Below are 23,489 nucleotides of genomic sequence, written 5' to 3' on the forward strand. Positions count from 1 at the left end.
TCACCTATCAAGCTTTTGGAAGTTCATTTGTTTACATATTTTCTCCCTGAACTATGTAAACACAGGGAAGCCAACTGGGTGGGGAGACACTGTCCACTCTGCATTTCATTAGTGCTGCACCAACAAAATGGCCAACAAAATGCATCTTTAAATTCATATGGTTTAGTTGTACACATTTTTAAGCTATACATTTAAAAATTATGTAAAAAGCTGAAATATGGAGGTCTGCCTCCTGCCTGTGTGATGAGAGCTGACAGAAGAGCTGGTGTCCGTCCACGTTAGCGTGGCGTGGCCTGACTTGTTATGAATGTGTTTTTAGAGGCTCTTGTCACCGGCGCCAGCACTCCCTCGTGGCACCCGATGACTCAGGGCCTTCAGATCCAAGCGGACCAAATGTTCCCCTCCTGTTCCTGCCAGCCAGCCAAGAAGTGGCCTCTCTCTCTCTCTCTCTCTCTCTCTCTCTCTCTCTCTCTCTCTCTCTCTCTCTCCACCTATCAGGTTACAGGAGATAAAAATTGCCCAGACCACCCCTCCATCCATGCCCCTCACAACCCAGTGAGAGGCTGAACTGTGGAATCCCATTTGTGTGTGTTTGGTAAAGGGAGGGGAGGGGTCGCAGTTTTGACAGTAATTTAACCTAGAGCAAACAGTAAACTAAAATTATCCCAACAGGGAAGGGTCTGGTTTATCAGCGATCACCAGAATCCGAGCAGTACTGCGATACAGAGACAGGCACAGCCACTGAGGAGTCCTCTCTGTCGTTGCCGTTGTTTTCTCTTGTTATTGTTTAAGAGGTCACTCAGGGGGCAATGAATTTTGGCCTGGGATTAAAGCCGCCCGTGGGGGAGTCGATGAGCACCATGGACAACCTGGAGAAGCAGCTCATTTGCCCCATCTGTCTGGACATGTTCACCAAGCCCGTGGTCATCCTGCCCTGTCAGCACAACCTGTGCAGGAAGTGTGCCAGCGACGTCTTCCAGGTACAGTAGGTGGGGAGCTGCAGCAGCAGCTCCTCATGGGGGTGAGATGCCCCGTGTGGCACACACACCTTTACACGTCAGATGTGTATGTGTTTTGGTGTTGGCTCAAGGAACACGTGAGTGATTTGTGGTGCTAAAGAAAGGGAACACAGGTCAGGGTGGAGTCAGAGAAGTGATGGTTTTGGTGACCTCCACACCCTAAGAGTGATGCTAGATGGAGGAGCATGGAAGCCTGTAAGGTCACGGATAAGACAAGTGTTCTTCAGAATGTGTTTTGGTGTTAGTGGAATAAAAAGTAGAATGTTCCATATGTGCTCTAACCTTAGAATGTAATTTCATACAAGACATGATCATTTTAAATGTAACTCATGCTCATCCAAAGGCCTTTTCCCATATGCAATTAACTGGCTCCATGGAGGCTTGTCAAGAAGTATCTAGAGAGCTAGTATCTATCGCCTGATGATGTTAACAAATGGTTAAGTGGAACCTCATTGGTTGAAAGCAAAGTAAGCAGGCAGAGGGGCTATGGAAAGAGGGTCAGCCCTGCCCAGCACCTGCTGCATAGGGAGTAAGCTGGGCCTCAGAGGGCCGTCAGAACCAAGACAAATCACCCCGTTAGCCCTATGAGTTACATCTGCCATTCGGCACTGCTGAGGAAACACTCAGGGCATCGCGCATAGCAGCAGACTAAGCCAGTGAGGCCACCAGGTCAAATCTGCTTTGCTCTCAAGTAAAGTTAGCTGTTGTTGGGTTGCAGCCTTTTATCTGCATCTGCCGTACTGTCTTAAATAGTTTTTAGGAAGTCACGTTGGCCCCAATACAGTGCCCTCAAGAATTATTGGCACCTTTGCTAAAGGTGACTGAAAAGGCTTATAACATTTTCACTTTATCAGTTATTAATCTTGATATTATATTGAAAAACAATCATACCTTTACTTGAGGTAAGTTTAGTCTAAGAATAAAGCCACCATCAGTGAAAAATCATTTTTTAAAACAAAATCACACGTCACAATTATTGGCACCCCAAAACATTTGAAATGTAAATGAAGTATGATCCCAGGCATATTTAACTTATTTTAATTCAGCCTAAGTGTTTAGGAACTTTTAAGCAATTATCAATGATTTCCTGTTTCACTGGGATATAAAAATGATGGAATGGATACAAGAAAATAGCTGCTTGACTTAAAATGTGCACATCAACAGTTAGGGCAATAAGAAGTTTAAGAAATTAGAAACTATCATGAACCAGCCTGGAAGAGGACGCAAGGCTATTTTGTCAGCAGCCACTATGAGGAGGATGGTCAGAAAAGTAAAATAAAAATCTAAAGACAGCACTTTCATAATTACAGTTTGGGAGCGTCTTGTGTCACCATGTCTCCACATCCAGCATAGGATGTCACCTAATTGTTTGGAAGGTATGCCAGAAAGAAGCCTGCCCTAACTTTTCATCACAAGCAAAAGTGTTTGGAGTTTGCCAGACACCACAGAACAGACAGAACTTTAACTGGGACAGGGTGCTGTGGTCATACAAAACAACATTTAGCTCTGACTCCAAATGCTCAAGGGTTTGGCATAGAAATAAAGATGGCTACAGAGAAAAGCACTTAATACCAAGTGTTAAATATGGTGGAGGATCTGTGATGCTGTGGGACTGTTTCTCCTTCAAAGACCCTGCCAGTATGTTCATATACATGGTGTTATGGATTCCAGTAAGTACCAGGAGATTTTCAATCAAATTTGGGCTGCCTCTGCCAAGAAGCTGGTTGTGCTTTTCCAGCAGGACAACGATCCAAAGCACACATCAGAATTCACTCAATCATGGTTCAATGAATACATAGTTACCATAGCCATCTATGTCCCCTGACCTAAATCCAACTGAGAACCTGTGGAATGAACTGAAGTGCACAAGAGAACACCAGGATTCTGCCAGATCTGAAGAGATTCTGCATTGAGGAGTGGTTGGAAATGTCCCTCTGTGCTCTCAAGTCTTATAAGATATTACAAGAAAAGACTCAGTGCTGTTCTGGAGGCTGCACAAAGTACTACATGAGGGGGGTGACAATAATTGTGATACATGTTTTTTGGAATAAAATTTATTTTGTCATCACCTGTGACTTTTTTTTCTTGTGGTAATGCATTTTCATCAGCCTTTTTTCACTCATATTAAGTAGAGGAGAGCAGGGTAAGACGAGCCATTTTTTGCATTCATCATCATTCTGACTTTTGTAATCTTCACACCAAACACAATTTTAAACTGTTCTATTACTTCTGTAATCAACAAATCTTAGATATCTTATATGGGTAAAGAGATATGCTCTCTACAAAAAAAAGTTGGTCTTGTGGCCAACACAAAGATTTCATGTAAAACATTTTTATTTTCTCCAAACAATAATTGAATTTCTACAAACAGTAACAAACACCCACATTTAACTGTGCGTTTGCCAAATAGATTCAACTGAAAATTTGCCAAGACATTAGCCTGGCGAGCCAGACCCACATTAAAATGTAGGGTCTGGGCACTCACCGTTCCCAGTGCTCAGTCCGAGGGGCGGGATAATCAGTTGTCTTTCAAATTCCCTCTGCACGCAATAGGACGCAATAGGATATTTGTTTTCAAGTAGCAGGGAATTCAAGCCAAACCGTTGCAACTCTGCCATCAATCATTATGTTAAGCCCACCAAACGACTCTATACACGATTTCAATGCCTGATTAAGTTTCGGTTTCTGGAGCTCACAAGCCAACGGAGAGTTGCTAGACTAGCCCTGGCAGCAAATATAATTTGCTGCCGCTAGGGGCGCGTCTAGATTTCTAGGCTACCAAGACATGTTTAGGCCTATAACATCTCTCTCTTTAGCTCTTAGTAACACTGAGGAACCATAAGAACAAGGTCACAAAATAAAGGCAAACTTAAAAATCTTACAGATGCAATACAAGTACTAGTTAGCTGGCTCAACTTGCCCCAGCCCTGGTGGCTCATCTTACCCCACAACCACCATTATGAAAGAAAATGCCTTTCACAGCAAGCTAGTAACATTTATGATTTTGTTTAGCCCTCACATCATAGCTTAAAAGGGCACCAGTTGAGGTGTAATGCATTTGAATGTTGGAGAGCAAATTATCATATTTTTACACATATATTCTTTACCACATTTGCCATGTGCTGTACCTTTCCACATGTTGTAAAGAACGGTTCCCTCTTCCTTAAAATGCTGTCACATAAAATTTGTTTACAGTTTTCTAGAAAAAAGAGGTGCCATCTTACCCCGTTCTCCCCTAATGGTGCCAATAGTTCTGGAGGGCACTGAATATTTCTCATAAGTCTCATCTTAATTTAGGTTTAAATGGAAAGAGGGGTGCAGGAGGAGTAATAAGGATGTGCAAACAAGGTACTGTTGCTCAGGGCAGTTGCAATACAAATAAGCATAATGACACCAAAATACATGGCTATTGAGAACTATTGAGGTAGTTTATATAGAACTAATTCAGATGAAAACTGTAGATTCACAGCGTCTGTCAGTCTATGGACATCATCCCAATCACATCTTCACTATGAAATGTGAACTATTTATGTTGCTTTGGCACATATTGAACTTGAGTCTATCAGATGAGTGAGGGACAGTTCCCTTCATCTCAGTCTGTCTCAGTCACACATTCACCTTCTGAGCCTCAGCCTCCAGGCCTCCAATGACTTATCTACTCCATTGTTCTGAGCTAAAATCTGTTTTTTTCGCACATATTGGAAGTAAAGTCTATTAGGTGAGTGAAGGACAGTTACCACCACGCCCACCTCTGTCTCGGTCACCCACCCTCTGAACCTCTGTGTCCCCCAGACATCCAGCCCGCTGTGGCAGAGCCGCGGCTCCACAGCCATGACCACCGGGGGGCGCTTCCGCTGCCCATCCTGCCGGCACGAGGTGATCCTGGACCGCCATGGCGTCTACGGCCTGCAGCGAAACTTGCTGGTGGAGAACATCATTGACATTTACAAGCAGGAGTCCAGCAGGTCAGAGCAGCACACATGCCTTGGCTAGAGACTTGGGTTCAGTTCTAAACTCTAGTCCTAATCTCACTCCCATCGCTCTCTTCTGCAACCATGTCCAGTGTTGGGAAGGTGTATTCCACTACACTCTTAAAACAAATGTGTTGAAAACAACACAACTTGCGTTGTTTTTAACACATCTCCGTGTCCAGATAGGGAAAACACATTTGTTTTAAGAGTGTACAGATTACAAAATATATGCAATTCAACTACATGATTACAAAATGTATTTTGTAATGTATTCCGATAGATTAGTGAGTAACATATTTTGAATACTTTGGATTACATCAGCATTGAATTATATTTCATAAGCAGTGGATGAAACAGTTATGTGATGTTATGTTAACTTGTAAGATCCATTGTGTCAACAGCAACCTAAAACCTAATTTACACTGAGGATTGGTTGATAAACCTATGTGCTATGAAACACTTAATGTCATTGTATCAAAGACAGAACAGAGATGCGTTGTCTGTATACGCTAAAAGGCTACCAAATCCCAAACAAAGTACATACACAGATTCCTTTTAATGAATTTCAACAGCACATTGGGAGTTACATGCCTTTGCAGAACACCCTGTCAAGAAATGGGAACCCACACTGCCCTAAAACATGCTGGCTGGATGACTCTCCTGTCCATTTTCATTGTCCTTACTCAAGAGAAGTTGCCAGCTTGTGGTCATTTCCTAAAATCACCAGACTCCAGCCTCCAAAACGTCACCATGAGCAGACAGTTGTCTACACTAAGCTCATGCAAAGTTAAAAGGGCTGTTTAAGACACAAGTTTCAGTTGTACTCATAGCTCCAAGCTCATTGCAGTCATAACATACAACCCCAAATCATAAATATAGCTGCAAGCAGCAATGAGGACCAAGCAGTTGAGCAGGAGTTGTCATGGCAACACAATGTTGCTACATTATAAAAACACCCAATTAACCTCCCATCCGACCCACCACACACATATACACAGATAAACCTCCGTGTATATACATGCGCATACCTCAAACATCACCAAATTTATTGTGTGTCCTCAGGTTGTAGTCATGAGACCACATACCAAGTTTGGTGTCAATACGAGAAAGTGTTGATAATTATAGCGCCCCTATAGTTCAAAGGTCACTAAATATATTGAGCAACTTCAGGATGTGGTCCCAAGTCCATGTACCAAATTTGGTGTCCATATGAGAAAGTTTTGCAAATTATAGCACCCCTAGTGGTGAAAGGTTGCTAACATTATTGTGTGTCCTCAGGATGTGGTCTTGAGTCCATATACTAAGTTTGGTTTCGATACGTGAAAGCATTGCTGTAATATGAGCCCACTTCCTGTGATTATAGCGCCCCCCTAGTGGTCAAAGGTCATTCAATTTATTGAGCCTCCTCCTTATTGGGTCCTGACCCCATGTACTGACTTTTTTTTTATGTCAAAGCGTTGCTGAAATATGACTATACTTCCTGTGATTATAGCACCACACAGTGGTTAAAATGTACCAAATTTCTTGGGCGTCCTCCTAATTGGCTCATGAGTCCATATACCAAGTTTGGTTTTGATACGTGAAAGCTTGCTGAGATATCACTTCACTTCCTGCCAAACTTGATTGGTCGTCACAGGAAACGGGTTTTGAATATAGGTCCAAAAAGCAATACGTTTGTGAATCATGGTATGACGATCATCTGCGTCAAGTTTCGTGAAAATCGGATTAACTTTGTGACCTGTGAAAACTTTTAAGGGTTTTTGATTAAATCCAATATGGCAGCCGGATCAATTATGTTGACATCACAAATTCACATCTGTTGGACTTAGGACCTCCCACAGTATTAACAGACACCACTAGTAAGTTTTAATTCCAAACACATCACCCGTTACAGGCCAAAACGTAATTTTGCTTATTATAGCGCCAACTATAGGTCAAAAGTCATCAAATTTATTGAGCATCCTCCTTATTGGGTCCTGACCCCATGTATTGAGTTTGGTTTTTATACGTGAAAGCTTTGCTGAGATATTACTTCACTTCCTGTTTGGCGGCTTTGCCAAACTTGATTGGTCGTGACGGCCGACAGGTTTTGAATATGGCTCCAAAAAGCAATGCCTTTATGAGTCATGATCTGACGATGATCTGCGTCAAGTTTCGTGAAAATCGGACACATTTTGTGACCTGTGAAAACTTTTAAGTGTTTTTGATTAAATCCAATATGGCGTAAGGTCCAATATGGTCGAAATTGACATCATGGGGTGCGTTGAGTTCGGCTTCATCCAAGGATTCCAAATATACTTCAATGTGTACGTTGAAACGTTGACCGCATGGATGTAATGCAAAATTTGACACAATGGTGGCGCTAGAGCACTTGACATGAAACTTGAAATTAATCATATTACTGTACCAAATCAATGTGCCAAATTTCCCAACTTTTTACTGTATGGTTCAATGGCAAATGAGCGTTTCATTATAATAATAAGAAAACATAGAATCACTGTGGGTTGCCTCGCAGCTTCGCTGCTTGGCCCCCAACAAGTTGGGATGTTGTGTAAAATGCAAATAAAACAGGATGTGATATTACAAGTCTCGTAAACCTATATTTAGCAGCAAAAAGGACATAGACAACATATCAAATGTTGAAAATGAACATTTTTACTATTCGATGGAATATATATATGAATTCTGAATTTGATGCCAGCAACAAAAGTTGGGACAGGGAATGTTTACCAATGTGCTGCTTCACCTCTTCATTTAACAAAATTCTATACATGACGAGACGAGTTGCTAGAGTTTTGAGAATGAAATGTTCTCCTGCCCAATATAGTATTTCAGTTACTCAACAGTATGGGTATTCTTAATCATGTTTTTCATTCCATGATGCACCTAATTTGAGAGGTTTGGACTGCAGACAGGCCATTTTAGCACCTGGACTCTTCCTCTATGGAGAAACACTGTTTAAATATGTGCAGAATTCATTTTGGCATATTCAAGGCCTTCCCTAGAAAAAACATTGCCTGGATAGCAGTAAATGTTGCTCAAAACATACATCATCGTGCAAGATGCCCATAGATGTTGAGTTTTAAACTGAGCACTAAAACAAGTTGGATAGGTTGGATACTTGGATAGGCCCTCTCCTCTTCAACCCAGATGAGTCTGTGAGCTCAAGCTCAAGCCCAGATAAGAATGTGGTATTTCTGTATCATGTCTAAATACAATTTTGGCTGATGCATATTAAAGTTCATACTAGCATTTCTGAATTGAGTACCAAACTGTGCTCATAGACAATGGTTAGCAGAGGTTTTACTGAGCCCATACAATGATTTTCTTTACAGAAACATGTCTGGTCATAATATAGTGCCATCTGAGGTCCAAAAGACCACGGCCATCAAATATTGTTTTTCAGCTCTATCCCTTCTTTGCAAATATTTCTCTGGATTCTCTCAATATTTTAATGATACTGTAGATGATGAAATCCCCAAATACTTCATAATTTGATGTTAAGAAGCATTAAAATTACATTGTTTCATCATTTATCTACACAGGTACAGTGTAGAGTAGAGGGTAGAGTGATGAATACCCCTAGATCTTTACTTCTAAGAGACTATGCCTCTGTGGGATGCTCTTTTTCACCCAATCATGTTCCCAGTTTCCCTAATTGGTTGTGAAGCATTCCTCCTTTTGTTTTCTTTATCATTACACAACTTTTCTAGCATTTTGTTGCCCCCACTTTTGAAAAGTGTTGTTAGTATCAAATTCAAAATGAACATATTTTCCATGAAATAGTAAAATTTGTCATTTTCAACATTTGATAATGTTGTCTGTCCTTTTTGCAGCTAAATATGATGAGTTTACGAGATTTGCAGATTATTACATTTTGTTTTTATTTGCATTTATTTTTTCTGATTTGGAGTTAGATGCAATCCTGTTCACTGCATTACAGTATGATAGGCCTATCATCTGCCATATCAGTTATGGCAATGCTTTAAGATGACATTCTCTCTCAACAGACTGTGGAGTGGAGTCGAAATTAGTTAAAAACCACAGCTATCAACTTTACAACACTTGGCAAACACTACATGTGAACAGGACACTGGATAGTCCTTGTGTCAATCTACTGTCAATGATATTATACCTGTGCATTTATTCAGACAGCCTGTAATTTATGAGGCTGTATTAGTTTTATGGTGATATAGTTGTTAGATCCTGAAGTTCTATCTCAGATATGCAATGGCGCAGACTGTGTTCTGAGTGAGGTATTGTAACAAACTGCAAAGTTGTCTCAGAATGTTTTTTATTGGTTGCACACCGAAACACACGAACACCATTACACAGGTAACACAAGGGAGGTCAATCAAACAAGCACGATACACAGACAGGGTAGTCACATACAATACACGGGGTAAACACATGAGGTACAACATAAAGAAAGACTACACAAGCTAATACATACATGATAAGGTAAACGCAATTACTCTCACTAAAACCAACATCAACATTACACACACACATACACTGCACAGCACCATGGGAGCTCACATTCATAACCAGCTAGGCTCAGTTCACTACACAGCCCCCGAGACTTAGTCCATGTCCCCTTGACTCAAGTCTTACCCTACGCAGTCCTTGAGCCTGGCTGAGACGCGATGCTGGCGTTGGGGGCGCCCCGCTGTCGCAGCGGTGACTTTCGGTGAAGGCTGCACGGTGACCGGTGTTAGAGCCACAGCTCCATTGTCACCAAGTTCCACAGAGTCAGTGTCCGAGTCCCCACGGCCCTCAGCTGAGGCCAGGGGTCGGTACAGGGCCAGTCGATCACGGTGGAGAGCCAGAACTCTCCGACGCTTAATCAGTCTCACACGATAGACCACGTCAGACAGCTTCTCTAAGACATCACACGGCCCGACCCACTGGCTAGTGAGTTTCGGGAAAATGCCTTCTTTCTCTCCGGGCAGTACACCCAAAGTCAGAGGTGGAAAGTAACGAAATACATTTACTCACGTTACTGTATTGAGTCGTTTTTCTGTGTATTTTGTATTTTTTAAGTAGTTTATAAAATCGGTATTTTAAATTTTACTTGATTACATTTTGAGTGAAGTATTGTACTTCGCTACATCAAAAATCCCATCCGTTACTTGAGTAAAAAAAAAGTTAAGACTAATGAAAACGGAAAGGGAGAGAAAAAAATCGCACCCTAAACCACTAGCCTAGTGATAATGATCAGCATGTAGCCTACAACAGGACATGAATCAAGCTGGCGCCATGCAGTCTTTCTGAAAGTGATGGAGACTGGATCACGAAATGCATCAGATTAGCCTAACCTATGAAAGTGTATATTCGCTATTCCAATCGGTTGTCTCAGTTCGTTTTAGCACTAATGATTGAGGAGATATTTAAGCAAACACCATGGGATTTCGTGTTTTGACGTTTGTGCTCACCTTTCTTTGGAAAGAAGTTTATTAGCAGTTGTTTCCCCTCATTTTGATGTCTCTCTTTTTCCTGTTTTGGCCTTTGTTTTTAGTAACCTGACTTGGCTTTCTTGGAGAAAGACATTGCACCAGCAGCAAAACAATTAGCGGTCCACTACTAGCGATGCTCAACTAAATAAACAAAAGAGACTACCTTATGAATCGTGCAGGCGGACTAAACCATTTAGCTCTTAAGCAAGGGAGAGTGAGAGTGACCTTACACAGTTTTCACCATGTTTTGTATACAAAATCCAGTCAGTCAAACTTTAAATTTCATCTGACATTCATTTTGACATTTAATTTGGAAGTTAAAATATTCAGGTAAAATAAATATATGGTGGAAATAAGTATTGAACGCTTAATTTTCTTTTCAGTAATTAGCCTTAACTTCCAGTGAGTCTATTCGAAATTTTCACCACACATTATATTAACACACATATAAAAAATCCAAACATAAGAGTTTTGAGTTGGAATGACACAGGAAAAAAAGTATTGAACGCGCCTACTGAAATTTCTTCGATACTTTGTGGAAAAAGCTTTGTTTGTAAAGACAGCTTCAAGACATTTCCTGTATGACAAAACTTATTGGTCGCAGTATCAGGTCTGATTTTTGGCCCATTGTTGCAAAGGTCTTGGGAGAGCTTTTGCTTTTATCCATCATGAAATGTTTCTTGTGTGACACCTTGGTAATGAAAAACCTTTTTATATCAATATGTAGGCTACTAACCAAGCTTATATTAATTTGCACAGATAGAAAGGATAACTACTCTCTATACAGATTCCAGCTTGTTCCTTCCCTTTCCTTTTTTGTTAGTGCTTTTTCTTAGCGTGTTCAATACTTTTCCCCTGTGTTATTCCACTTTATTACATGACTCTACTTATGGAGTTGTTTGGATTTTTTATGTGTGGATTACCTGAGTTATTACTAATGCCTGGTGAAAATTTTGTGCCCCCTGTATTCCACTTTTCATGGGCCCTCTCCTCCATCGGGGCCCTATACTTCCCACTTTCCCCCCCAGTACGACGCCCTTTAATCTGCTGAACCTTCTGCTCGTTTCCAAATATTAAAAAAACTCTCTGCAACTCAATATTGGCCTGCCTGCCTCAGCTGCCTGTGAGGGGCTTTTCAGTTGTGCTGGATTACTGTTCACTGCAAAGCGACCCAAGGATGAGTGCAACTAACTTTGAAAATCAACTACTGCTCAAACTTAAAGAAGAACTCCGGTGATTTTTCACATAGATCTCCATTTCTCAATGTCCTTTTCAGGCAAGTACCTCCACTTTCGGCGCCATATTGCAACACTTTTTTGGGCACTTATCGGCATCTATTCCAGCAGAAATGCGTGTGCGTAAGGCTTCACGACACCAATCTTGCTCCAGCAGCGAGATCACAACAGATGATTGCCACGATGTCTTCACAGCACACCACATGATTGGCTCAATGTATTTTACAACACACCACATGATTGGCTCAATGTATTCACATGTCGACGTTTTGTCGCGGAAGGGTTGTAATATGTGTAGACATATGATGTGTAGACAACTGCCATATTGGCGTTACAAACTAACCCCATGCATTACTATGGAGGATTTTTTGAGTGCTGTATCTCCTCATTAGAAAGTCTTTGGTAAAACTGGTTGTTCTGGTCCCCCCCCCCCCCCCCCCAAAAAAAAATAACTAAGTAACTTTTACTTAAAGTACATTTTAGATTAACTACTTTTTACTTTTACTTGAGTACATTTTCAGATCGGTATTTTAACTTGTACTTGAGTAATATTTTATCAAGGTATTGGTACTTTTACTTGAGTACAATATTTTCGTACTTTTTCCACCTCTGCCCAAAGTTTATCGCCGGTCTGGAACTCCTGGCCACGACAGCGCTTATCGTACGCTCGCTTTTGACGTATTCCAGCTTCACTCATAGCCTGCCTGGCCAACTCGTGTACTCCTTTCAGTCTCTCGCGTAGCTGCTTGTAGTATTCCAGCCCTGGCTTACCTCCAATCTCCGCTTCCGGAGGAGAACTGAACACCAAGTCCACCGGCGTGCGTAGCTCTCGCCCGAACATCAGAGCTGCCGGTGTGCATTTCGTTGACTCTTGCTCTGTGCGATATGCCCAGAGCACCAGGGGCAAGTGTAAGTCCCAGTCATTTTGTCGGCGGTCGGCCAATATGGCCAGCTGTACTGCCAGCATCCGATTAAACCGTTCCACTAGCCCGTCGCTTTGTGGATGCAGAGGTGTCGTTCTTGTTTTCCGGATGCCCATGCGCTGGCAAACCTCAGCGAATACTTCCGCCTCGAAATTCCGCCCTTGGTCGCTGTGGAGCTCTTCCGGTGCCCCGAACCGGCAGAACATCTCAGTGACCAGTCTGTCCGCTGTCGTCTGGGCGCTCTGATCTGGCACCGCATACGCCTCCGGCCACTTAGTGAAATAGTCCATGGCTACGAGCACGTAGCGATTGCCCCGCTCTGTGACTGGCAGTGGGCCCATGATATCGACGGCTACCCGCTCCATGGGAGCCCCGACTGCGTATTGCTGCAGCGGAGCGTGTGAGCGTCGCGTGGGGCCCTTCTTCACTGTGCAGGCGTCACAGCAGTGAACATGCAGTTCAACGTCCAGCCTGCATCCCGGCCAATAAAAGTGGCTTCTCAGCCGACGAAGAGTCTTTGCAATGCCGCCCCCACTGCCCCATGTACCTGTTCCAGTACACAGGCTCGTAATCCAGCAGGAACCAGCAACTGGAAAATGTCAGAGCCGCGGCCAGGCTCCTCTCCTCCCTCCGGTGGCAGTGCTGGCACTGGTCTGCTGCACACGGACGCCTGAACGGGGCGTCCGCGTTGCGGTGAAGGCGACCCGCCCGGTGTCGAATCTCCATGTCGTAGTCCTGGAGTGCCTCCAGCCAGCGAGCCAGCTGGCCCTCTGGTTCTTTGAAGTTCAGCAGCCAGTTGAGCGATGCATGGTCTGTTCTCAGCAGGAACCGTTTGCCGTAGAGGTAGGTTAGGAAATGGCGCACTGCCACCACCACAGCCAACAGTTCTCTGCGAGTCACGCAGTAATTCTTCTCTGCTCGGTCCAGTGAGCGGCTGAAGTATGCGACCACCTGCTCGCCCTGCTCGCCTGCTTGAGAGAGGACGGTGCCGACGCCCACGACGCTGGAGTCGGTGTCCAGGATGAACGGCAGATGAGGGTCAGGGAAAGCGAGCGTCGGGGCCTTACATAGCGCCCTCTGCAGCCGCCATCTCCCCCCGTGTCCACTCAAAGAGCTGGCCTTTGTGTGTCAATCGATGCAGCGGGCTGGCGCCTGTAGCAAAGTCCCAGATGAAACGCCGGTAATATGACGCCAGGCCCAGGAAGCTCCGCAGCTCAGCACCATCGCGCGGAACCGGCCCACGTCTCACCGTCTCCACCTTAGCTGGGTCGGTGGCCACTCCGCCGGCGCCACCGGCCCCATGGCCCAGAAACCCGGTTTGCCTCCGGAACAGGTGGCACTTTTTCGGGTGCAGTTTGAGCCCAGCACCCCGTATGGCGTCGAACACCTTCTCCAGATTTGCTATGGCACCGGTGAAGTCTGTTGCATGACACAGAATGTCGTCCAGGTAAACCACGCAGCATGTTCGTGGAATGCCCACCAGGACACGCTCCATCAGCCGCTCAAAGTTCGCTGGCCCGTTGCATAGGCTGAACGGAAGTACCCGGAACTGCCACAGCCCTTGCCCGATGGTGAACGCTGTCTTCGGCCGAGCTTCCGGGGCTAGCTCAATCTGCCACTAGCCGCTGCGCAAGGCCGGCAATGCTGTCCAGCGCATCGTCAATGCGGGGGAGAGGGTAGGAGTCTTTCCGGGTTACCTGGTTGAGGCGCCTGTAGTCAACACAGAACCGCCACGAGCCGCCCTTCTTCCGGACAAGTACAGCTGACGCAGCCCAGGGACTACTGCTTGGCTCTCTCCTGCTGCGGCCATTTCCTTGACCTTTTCTTCAGCTGCTTGTCATTTGGCGAACGGTAAGCAATGAGGCTGAAGTCGGATGGGCCGGGCATTTCCGGTGTCAATATCATGTTGGAGAGTGGAGAGTGGTGTTTGCTCAACCCGCTCTCTTGGCTCCTCCCTGGTGGGTGCGAGCTGAGCAGTGGCGGACTCAGCAAGCGGACCTGGATGAGACCTGTTGTTTTCGCAGGCTTGAGTTTCGCGTGTTTGTGTGGGGAGGGGCGGTCTTGGATGACGAGCACTCTTTGCGAGTTCGCTTCCTGCGGGCTTGTGTGGAGCGAGTTGGAGAGTTCTTCGTCGCGCCAGCTCTCCGCACTTGATGCTCTGTTTTCCCCGCTGTGTGCAACACTACGCTGCTCGTCCCCAAGTGTAGTGTGAACCGGGAAATGTCCACCACAGCCCCCCCTTTCTCTAGCACGTCCAGGCCGAGAATAGCCTAGAAATCTAGAAAATTACATTTGCTGCCAGGGCTAGTCTAGCAACTCTCCGTTGGCTTGTGAGATCAAAAAATTAAACCTCTATCAGGCCAATCAAATAGTGTATAGAGTCATATAGAGGCGGGCTTAACATAATGATTGATGGTAGAGTTGCAACGGTTTGGCTTGAATTTGTCTGCTACTTGAAAACAAATAAGATAATGTTGCTGTTGGCGAACAGTGTGACACGAGTTAAGCTTTTATTAAGTTGGCAAAAGTTTGAACTAGCCAACTAGCTCTGCTGGTGGGAAACGCATGGGACTTATAGCGCTGTCCTATTGCGTGCAGAGGGAATTTGAAAGACAACCGATTATCCCGCCCCTCGGACTGAGCACTGCGAACGGTGAGTGCCCAGACCCTACATTTTAATGTGGGTCTGGCTCGTCAGGCTAGGCCGAGAATGCACTCATCCTGAATGCTAGCCAACCAAAGCCGGCGGCTCGCAGTCTCACCGTTGATGCACACACACACCACTTTTTGCCCATACAGTTCCGCTCACTCTCCAGTAACTGTTGTGATGCACGTTTTTGTCTCTTACCAGCCTCTGGGTCAGGCTACCAGCGTGCCGGGTAAGAGGCCGGGGCGCACAAGCGAGATGGTGGAGCCAGTATCGATCAAGATGCGACACCGAGTCCCGTCTAGCGTGCAGTCCACATACAGTCCTCTGGTTTGACCGAGCCGGCCCAGCCGTATGCAATCTATAGCTCCTCCCGCCGTGCCACTTTCTTCTAGTAACTGGGGCGCGAGCGTGAGGGGTGCTGGGGCGGGACAGTACCTCGCGATGTGTCCCGGCTCGCCACACCGGTGGCATCCGTCTCCGCTGGCTGGCATCTTCCACTCGCGTGGGCGGCGTTGTGGTGGCTGTGCCGTGGTCTGCCGCGTCACCTCCAGTTCCTCCCCGTCTTCCTCCATCGATGTCTGGCGTACGCAACGCCTCGACTCCGTTGTGTGGAAGATGTTTTCCACCCGTTCGGCCTCCGCCAGCGCCACGGCCAGCGAACTGGGGGCGCTCCGGCGAAGGTGTTCTCTCAGCCGCTCCTCGCACAAAACGCTTCCAGTGCCATCTCTTCATGTAGACTCTGGCTGTACGTTGGGTAGCCCCGCCGGGCATACAGCTGCAGAACTTGCCCAGTCTCTCGTCCTTGTGTCGCCGTCTGGAAGCAAGTTGTTCTCGGGCATCGCTGGTGAAGATTCTCTGGCCGAATTGTCGTTGCAGAGCTGCTTCGATTGCAGTCCAGGTTGCTTGCTCTGCCGGTGGCAGGTCTTCTAATACTTGCAGCGCTTCCCCCTCCAGGGCCAACGCCACCTGTACGCCCGTTCTCTTCGCCGACCAGCCATTCAGCTCGGCTGCCAGCCGGACCTGCACCAGGTATGTCGCCAGCGGCCTTTCGCCATTGTAGTGGGGCAACTTTACGCTGGGCCGCCCTTCTGCCACCGCCGTCGTACCAGGGACCGGCCGGTTTCCATCGCTCCCATGTGAAGCGGGTTCAAGTGGCGGGATGCTGCCATCAGCCCGGTTCGTCTCCTCCTGTGGCCGGGGGGCGGGCTTCTTCGTCACGGTCACGCTGCAGGCTGGCTCCGTCTGCTGGGCCCAGCAGGTGGCCATGGGCGAGCGCGCTGTCGAAGAGCAGTCTTGGCAGGAAACTCATCATAGCATAGGTTGCAGCTTTCTCCTCCCGTCCAGTAGGGGTCGACATCCCACTTCTGACACCAATGTAACAAACTGCAAAGTTGTTGTTGAACCAAAACACACGAACACCATTACACAGGTAACACAAGGGAGGTCAATCAAACAAGCACGATACACAAACAGGGTAGTTCACATACAATACACGGGGTAAACACATGAGGTAGAACATAAAGAAAGACTACAGAAGCTAACACATACAGTACATGACAAGGTAAACACAATTACTCTCACTAAAACCAACATCAACATTACACACACACATACAATGCACAGCTAGCCTAGAAATCTAGACGCGCCCCTAGCGTCATTACATTTGCTGCCAGGGCTAGTCTATTAACTCTCCGTTGGCTTCTGAGCTCCAGAAATCGAAACTCAATCAGGCCAATGAAATCGTGTATAGAATCGTTAAGTGGGCTTAACATAATGATTGATGGCAGAGTTGCAACGGTTTGGCTTGAATTCCCTGCTACTTGAAAACAAATAAGATGGATGTTGCTGTTGGCGAACAGTGTGACACAAGTTAAGCTTTTATTAAGTTGGCAAATGTTTGAACTAGCCAACTAGCTCCGCTGGTGGGAAACGCATGGGACTCATAGCGCACCGCTGTCCTATTGCGTGCAGAGGGAATTTGAAAGACAACTGATTATCCCGCCCCTCGGACTGAGCACTGCGAACGGTGAGTGCCCAGACCCTACATTTTAATGTGGGTCTGGCTCATCAGGCTACTGCACAGCACCATGGGAGCTCACATTCATTACCAGCTAGGCTCAGTTTACTACAGTATTATACTGTAGGCAACTGACAAGTAATTTCCAGAATAGTCTTCTTAAAGAGCAGTAGGGGCACAGATGAAGCCACTGGTGTCATGATGCATGGACATGCACACCAAAGGTTTAGGACAACAGTATTTTGTAAACACATGTAATGAAACTTTGCATCCCCTGGTCCAACCCATGCCAACACACTAAATATAACCAGAGCACTTCATCCTGGTGGTAGTTAAACAAAGCTGTTGTGTCAGGTTCTCCAGCGACTGCCTCTTTGAGGGACTGGTGTACTCAAGGTGTTTTATTTTACAATCTGCTTCCACTTTTGTCTCTGGAGCATGAGTCATCAGAATGTGGAGCGTGTGCCCTGATTTTGGAGGACCCAGAGAGAGAGAGAGAGAGAGAGAGACAGAGAGAGAGAGAGACAGACAGAGAGAGACAGAGAGAAAGAGAGAGAGAGATGACAGTGGAGATGTGTGACGCAGGGTATTGAGATCAGACAGGACATCAGCAGGTGCAGTTCACACAGTTTGAAGGCTGAAGTGTTATTCATTTATTATTACTGTGCTGCTTTACAAAACAACTTCATTTTCACAGCATGGACGTGTCTCATTATTCATGCTTTCATCTATTGAGATGCTTTTGACGGGGGTGGGTAGTGAAGGGATGGGTGTCATTTGTATAGGTGCTGGAGGAGTCAGACAGCATGGAAACAGTGCTGACTATTGGCTTGATTCCACAGCGGTACTAATGCTCAATGAGCCACTCAATTACACCCTTAACCCTCTGAGCCTTACCTCCTACCTCTGTGGTGCACTAGAACAAATGCGGGTACTTCAGGATGAAGTGAGATTTAAGTGCATGAAATGACATAAGGCCTTTGGCTATCAGTATATGCTACATACCAAATAAAGGCAGTTGATCACATTATCTAAAGTGGCCGTAAGGTTGTGAAACCAAATAGTCAGTTTACATTTACAAACACAGGACACTGGATAGTCCTTGTGTCAATCTACCGTCATTGACATTATACCTGTGCATTCGTTCAGTTATACATGGAGCGCCAACAACAACTAGCAAGTATGATGATGCCGAGTAGTGAAGGCTTTGTCAGCACTCCTGCAATCCACCAGATGGTGCTCTTTCCTAAGCCGTGGCCCAGTCACCTAAGGGTACTCCTCCTGACATAGTGCACACATCATACTGACACGGACCTCACAATTCAGCGCCGATCGCTTGACAGGGCCAAAGATTAAAAAGCCTGGTGATAAATTGAAAAGGTGCTCCGTTTTGAGCAGGTCCTCTTTCATGCATGAGGAGGGAGTTGACAGTCGGTCCGCCCCTGTTCGCCGACAGATCGCGATCACATCACTCACTGCGTCTATCCGGAAAAAGGTGCTCGCAGATTTGGGATGTTGGTGCTTTATATAGACGCCATCGGGAAGTAGGCCGAGTCGTATCTTAATTCTCCTGGCTGGAGAAAGGCCAAGTTGATCATTAAAAGCCAGACAAAAAACCCACCTCTTTAAATATTTCCAACAGCTCCATGAACCAGCACAACAAACTTTTCCAACAAGCTCATTATCACAATCTTGGCACTCGTTTCTTATCCTTATCTCCTTGAGTGACGGATTTCACTCATACAAATCCTCTAGATGAGTGGAATTTCAATGTGAGCGAAGCACAGCCATAATGAGCTCTGTTTCCTTACTGCCAATGAACGCGCTCAGGCTGCTGAGAGAGGTAATAGGTTGGAGAGGATCTTTAGAGCTCTCTGTCAGCATTAATCACCTCATGTCACATGCATAAAGATGACATGAAGCCGGCGTTGACCACTATTCCTGCCTCTCAGGTTTGTTGTGATGAATATGTATTGTGAATGAGTGTGTAGTCACTCAAGTGTATACTGTGATGTCTATTCATCTTCCATTGCTGGGGCAAAGCTAAGAAGTGTAGTCGACTCCTCCTGATAAAACCTCAACCTCTGCATTCTTACCCCTGGACATTGTCTGTCATATCAGGGCCTCCTGTCAAGCACTGTGCACCTTGAGTCTCTTTCCCTTTTTAGCTACACCCATATGGCCTCAGACTGACCTTGACCCCCCCCCACACTGACCTCTGACCTCTCCCCAGGCCCTTGCACCCTCTGCCGGAGCAGCAGCAGCAGCAGCAGCAGCTGATGTGTGAGGAGCACAAGGAGGAGCGGATCAACATCTACTGCCTGAGCTGTGAGACGCCCACCTGCTCCATGTGCAAGGTGTTTGGCGCACACAAGGACTGTGAGGTGGCGCCGCTGCAAAGCGTTTACAAGCGCCAGAAGGTAAAAAAAAGGGGTTTGTTGGCACCAGTGAGGATGGTATCGGTGGAGAGTTGGCATTGTGCCATCTTAGAGAGAGCCACAGGTGTGTGTGTGTGGGGGGGGGGTATCAGAGGACAATCATTTGAGGCCACAATCATATCAAGGTTGTAGCGGACTGGTTAAATTGTGAATAAATTCATTGCATGCACAAGCCATTGTGTGTGTGTGTGTGTGTGTGTGTGTGTGTGTGTGTGTGTGTGTGTGTGTGTGTGTGTGTGTGTGTGTGTGTGTGTCCATGTGTGTGTGTGTGTGTGTGTGTATTTGTGTGTGTGTTTTCCTTTGTTGTGTCAGATTAGCTTTGTGAATAGAGCATGTCACAGCTTGTGCTCCCTGTAGTTAAAACAACAAGCGCACATCGCACTGCGGTTATTGAACAGCTGGTTGTCCTCTGCCGTTGGGAGATCAGAGAGGGGAGTGCTAGACACCGATGACATTTCTCATTCATGGCAAACAGATGTGCCGAGCGTCGACCAGCAGGGGGTCTCGCCCGGCATCCGTGGGGGTCTACATCGCACCCTGGATGTGTCACCCAGATGGACACGGCACAGTCGCGCGTCCGGTACCCATTGGCAGAACGCCACACTTTATCCCTTTTAATCGCCCCTGTCAAATTTGGACACGGCAACGGTGGTTTTGCGCACAGACGCTTCGCACTTGCCAGAATCCCCTCCTCATGCAAGGTGATGACCGAACTAGGGCAACAGCAAGCAATCTGAAGGGGGGAAAATGCAAAGGCCACTAATGAGTGACACCACAGGGTCATTTTGGCCTTGTTGGGCCATTAGGCTCCCTTTGTGTCCAGACGGAAGTCCCTGCAAGTGACCAAGACATTAGTGAGTGTGTCCTGGTTGGCTCTAAGGGCTTATGAGTTTTCCCTGGCAGGTTGACTCATAGGCCTCTAGTGTGTTTGCCTGGGAATTCGGGGAGAGGGGGTTGATCAAGGTGAGAAGTGGCGTGGCTACCCAGGTGAATAATGACTCGAATCATTTCATTTGCATCACCATTTGTGCAAAACAGTAGCTCAGCAGACACCATATGTTGGTCCGTTCTCCACCGAGGTTAGTTGCGTGGGGGAAAGTGGCTGCTGGGAGTTGGTGACGCCACTTGCGTAAGCAGGTGGCTGAGCTGACATTTGCCTGCCCAGCACCCTTTTTTCCCACATTGTTTTTTACCCTCAGTGCCGTGAATCACATCACAATTAGAAATGCAGATGAGCTCTAAAGTTTTCACGAGTCATCGCAGGAAGCGCGGTCTCTGCCATTTTCCCGAGTCGCCATAGTTCACAATCTGGCGCCGTGTGACCGTGTCGTCTGACCAGGGCAGCTGGCGGTCATGACACGTTGGGTCTGACACTGTTTTTGTTTGTATGTTAACACAATCATATGAATGAAGCTTTATTTTTAATTTGTCTAAAGTGAGGCAGTCGTGCAGCAGTTTTTTGGCCCATGTTGTTTTCTGTGTTTCTTTTCTTCTCATTTCTGATCATGCTTGGTCTCAGATGTCTTTCTCTTTCTCTTTCTCTTTCTCACGATCCCAGACAGAGCTTAGTGATGGAATAGCGATCCTGGTGGCAGGAAATGACCGGATGCAGGCCATCATCTCACAGATGGAGGACATCTGCAGAAACATAGAGGTGAGAGCAGAACCACCACGGTAACAGTAGAAGCACAGAGGTGAGAACAAAGCTGTCATGCTGACAACACGGTCATGGAATTTCTGGAATGTCATGGAATTTTGGAAAGTGTATTCCAGACATGGAAAGTCGGGGAATTTTGTTATAGCAGTTTAAAATGTACTTGCCAAAAATAAGAGGTTAATACAAATGTATCTATCCACGCAGAATTGGAGTATATCTGGTTATTAGCTTTACTGCTTGCCCGAGTAGGCCAAATTTGTTTATTCAATGCCCATTTATTCATCCTGCTCTAAAGAAGTAAAAGATTCTTGAACGCTACATGGCTGCTTTGAAATCATTGGTCAGTATATTGTACAATAGATTATACAGTAAGTCATGGAAATTTAAGTTTTTGTCAGGGAAGGTCAGGGAAAAGAACAGAACCAGATTTGAACCTATAATGCAGACAGTAGAACCATTAACATGTGAGTACACACCATTGACCACCACAGGTCCCTTGTGCTACCCTCATCATAGGTTCTATAGCCATGACAGTGAGAAAATATGGCAATATTACTTACACACAGTATTTATACATTAAAGTGTCCTTGATACATATCTCATGCTTTTAAATATACAGTGAGCATTTCCACTTATATGTAATGCTCCACACGGGAAAGCATTGTTCCACACGGGACAGCTTTTGTTATTGCATATGGTCTGTGAGTTTGGGGGCCTGGCCTTAGAACCATCAGAACCAGAACCAGAACAGAACAGATGACAGAGGTCTATTGTGTATCATACATATGAAGATTTGATACTGATGATTTGGACCCCTCAGATGCGGCGGCTCTGATTATGTGAGAATGAATGAGATTGAAAGCACACAGTGACCATGGCTGACCATGTGGACTCTGACTGTCGGCAGGAGAACGGGCGGCGGCAGAAGCAGACCCTGTGCGACCAGTTCGACGGCCTCTACACCATCCTGGAGGAGCGCAAGAAGGAGCTGGTGGAGAGCGTGAGCCGTGAGCAGGACCGCAAGCTTCGCCACGTGCGCGGACTCCTCCGTCGCCACGGCGACCACCTGGAGGCCGCCGTCAAGCTGGTGGAGACGGCCATTCAGTCCATGGATGAGCCACAGATGGCTGTGTTCCTGCAGGTGTGTGTGTGTGTGTGTGTGTGTGTGTGTGTGTGTGTGTGTGTGTGTGTGTGTGTGTGTGTGTGTTCCCTTCACAAGCTCAATGCAGTGGTGTCACAATGTCATTGAAGGGTATGGTAGAGCAGTGGTAACATGGGCCTGGGTTCAAATCTTGAACTCGTTGTGAGTCCATGTCACTGTAGATACAAGTGTCATCTAAATACTTGTCACTTTTACTTGATGTATGCAAAAGAGATGTCAACAGAGAAATGTTGTTTTTATTTGACTTCTTGGATTGTATTTTGTTGTGATTTTTGCCATGCTGCAGTGAAACATATTGAATGATTCTCAAGATCCCAAAAACAGTCGTTAGTCTCCACCAATATTTCCTCGAGTCTGTTCCTAGGAAATTCATTGCAAACTATTGATCAGTGGAGAGTCCAGGGCTGTATGTCACTATGTGATATCACTGGACAGAGTAGAGGGGGTGGGTGGGCTTTAGACATCAGAGGCCCAATTGCAGTATACTTATAGTGTTTGACAGCACTTCTGCGTGCCAGTAGATCACCGGCACCTCTTGTTTAGAAGGCCCAAGAAAAAAGACATTGATTAAAGGCCAGCTCTTGTAGCCAAGGCCACTGCCAGAGCCCTGATCTCATCCCCTCTGACTAGAATCAGCCCCGAAAATCAGCACCAGCACCATAGAGTTTCAGCGGGGGCAATAAAGGAAGCCCTGACAGGGGGTGATCAACAGATGTTGTAATGGGAGAAAGGCTGCTGAAATTTTGTCCACTGCATCATCTTTCTTTTTTCCAATTAGACTGGTGCAAATTCATCTACCTTAGATCTACGATGTATTATGTATTGTCATATTGTCTTTGTTAGCTTTAACTACGCTATAGCCTATTCTAATAAGAGAGTTAGTTCAGTTCAGTTCAGTTCAGATATCTTTATTAGTCCCCTAGGGGCAATTCGGTTTACAGCCAACCAATCCATTAAGGGG

The 23,489-nt window shown here is 45.9% G+C and overlaps 1 protein-coding gene across 1 annotated transcript; it reads left to right on the plus strand.

Annotated features, from left to right (window-relative positions):
- The first annotated feature begins 596 nt into the window (after nt 1-596).
- Nucleotides 597-23,377, plus strand: trim54 (tripartite motif containing 54). Its single transcript, XM_048249667.1, has 6 exons — nt 597-980; nt 4,812-4,984; nt 19,505-19,691; nt 21,268-21,363; nt 22,274-22,507; nt 23,372-23,377. The coding sequence occupies exons 1-6, from the start codon at nt 810-812 to the stop codon at nt 23,375-23,377; spliced, it is 867 nt and encodes a 288-aa protein (XP_048105624.1). The 5' UTR covers nt 597-809.
- The last annotated feature ends 112 nt before the right edge of the window (nt 23,378-23,489 follow it).

The sequence above is a fragment of the Alosa alosa genome, chromosome 8 (genome assembly GCF_017589495.1).
Source record: "Alosa alosa isolate M-15738 ecotype Scorff River chromosome 8, AALO_Geno_1.1, whole genome shotgun sequence".
Lineage (NCBI taxonomy): Eukaryota > Metazoa > Chordata > Actinopteri > Clupeiformes > Clupeidae > Alosa > Alosa alosa.

What these genes read in the sequence shown, in the direction of transcription:
- trim54 (XM_048249667.1), top strand. Translation starts at nt 810, where the DNA reads ATGAATTTTGGCCTGGGATTAAAGCCGCCCGTGGGGGAGTCGATGAGC. An exon ending in TACAAGCAGGAGTCCAGCAG is followed by an intron (nt 4,985 to 19,504) that starts GTCAGAGCAGCA and finishes ACCTCTCCCCAG; the next exon opens with GCCCTTGCACCCTCTGCCGG. An exon ending in ACATCTGCAGAAACATAGAG is followed by an intron (nt 21,364 to 22,273) that starts GTGAGAGCAGAA and finishes GACTGTCGGCAG; the next exon opens with GAGAACGGGCGGCGGCAGAA.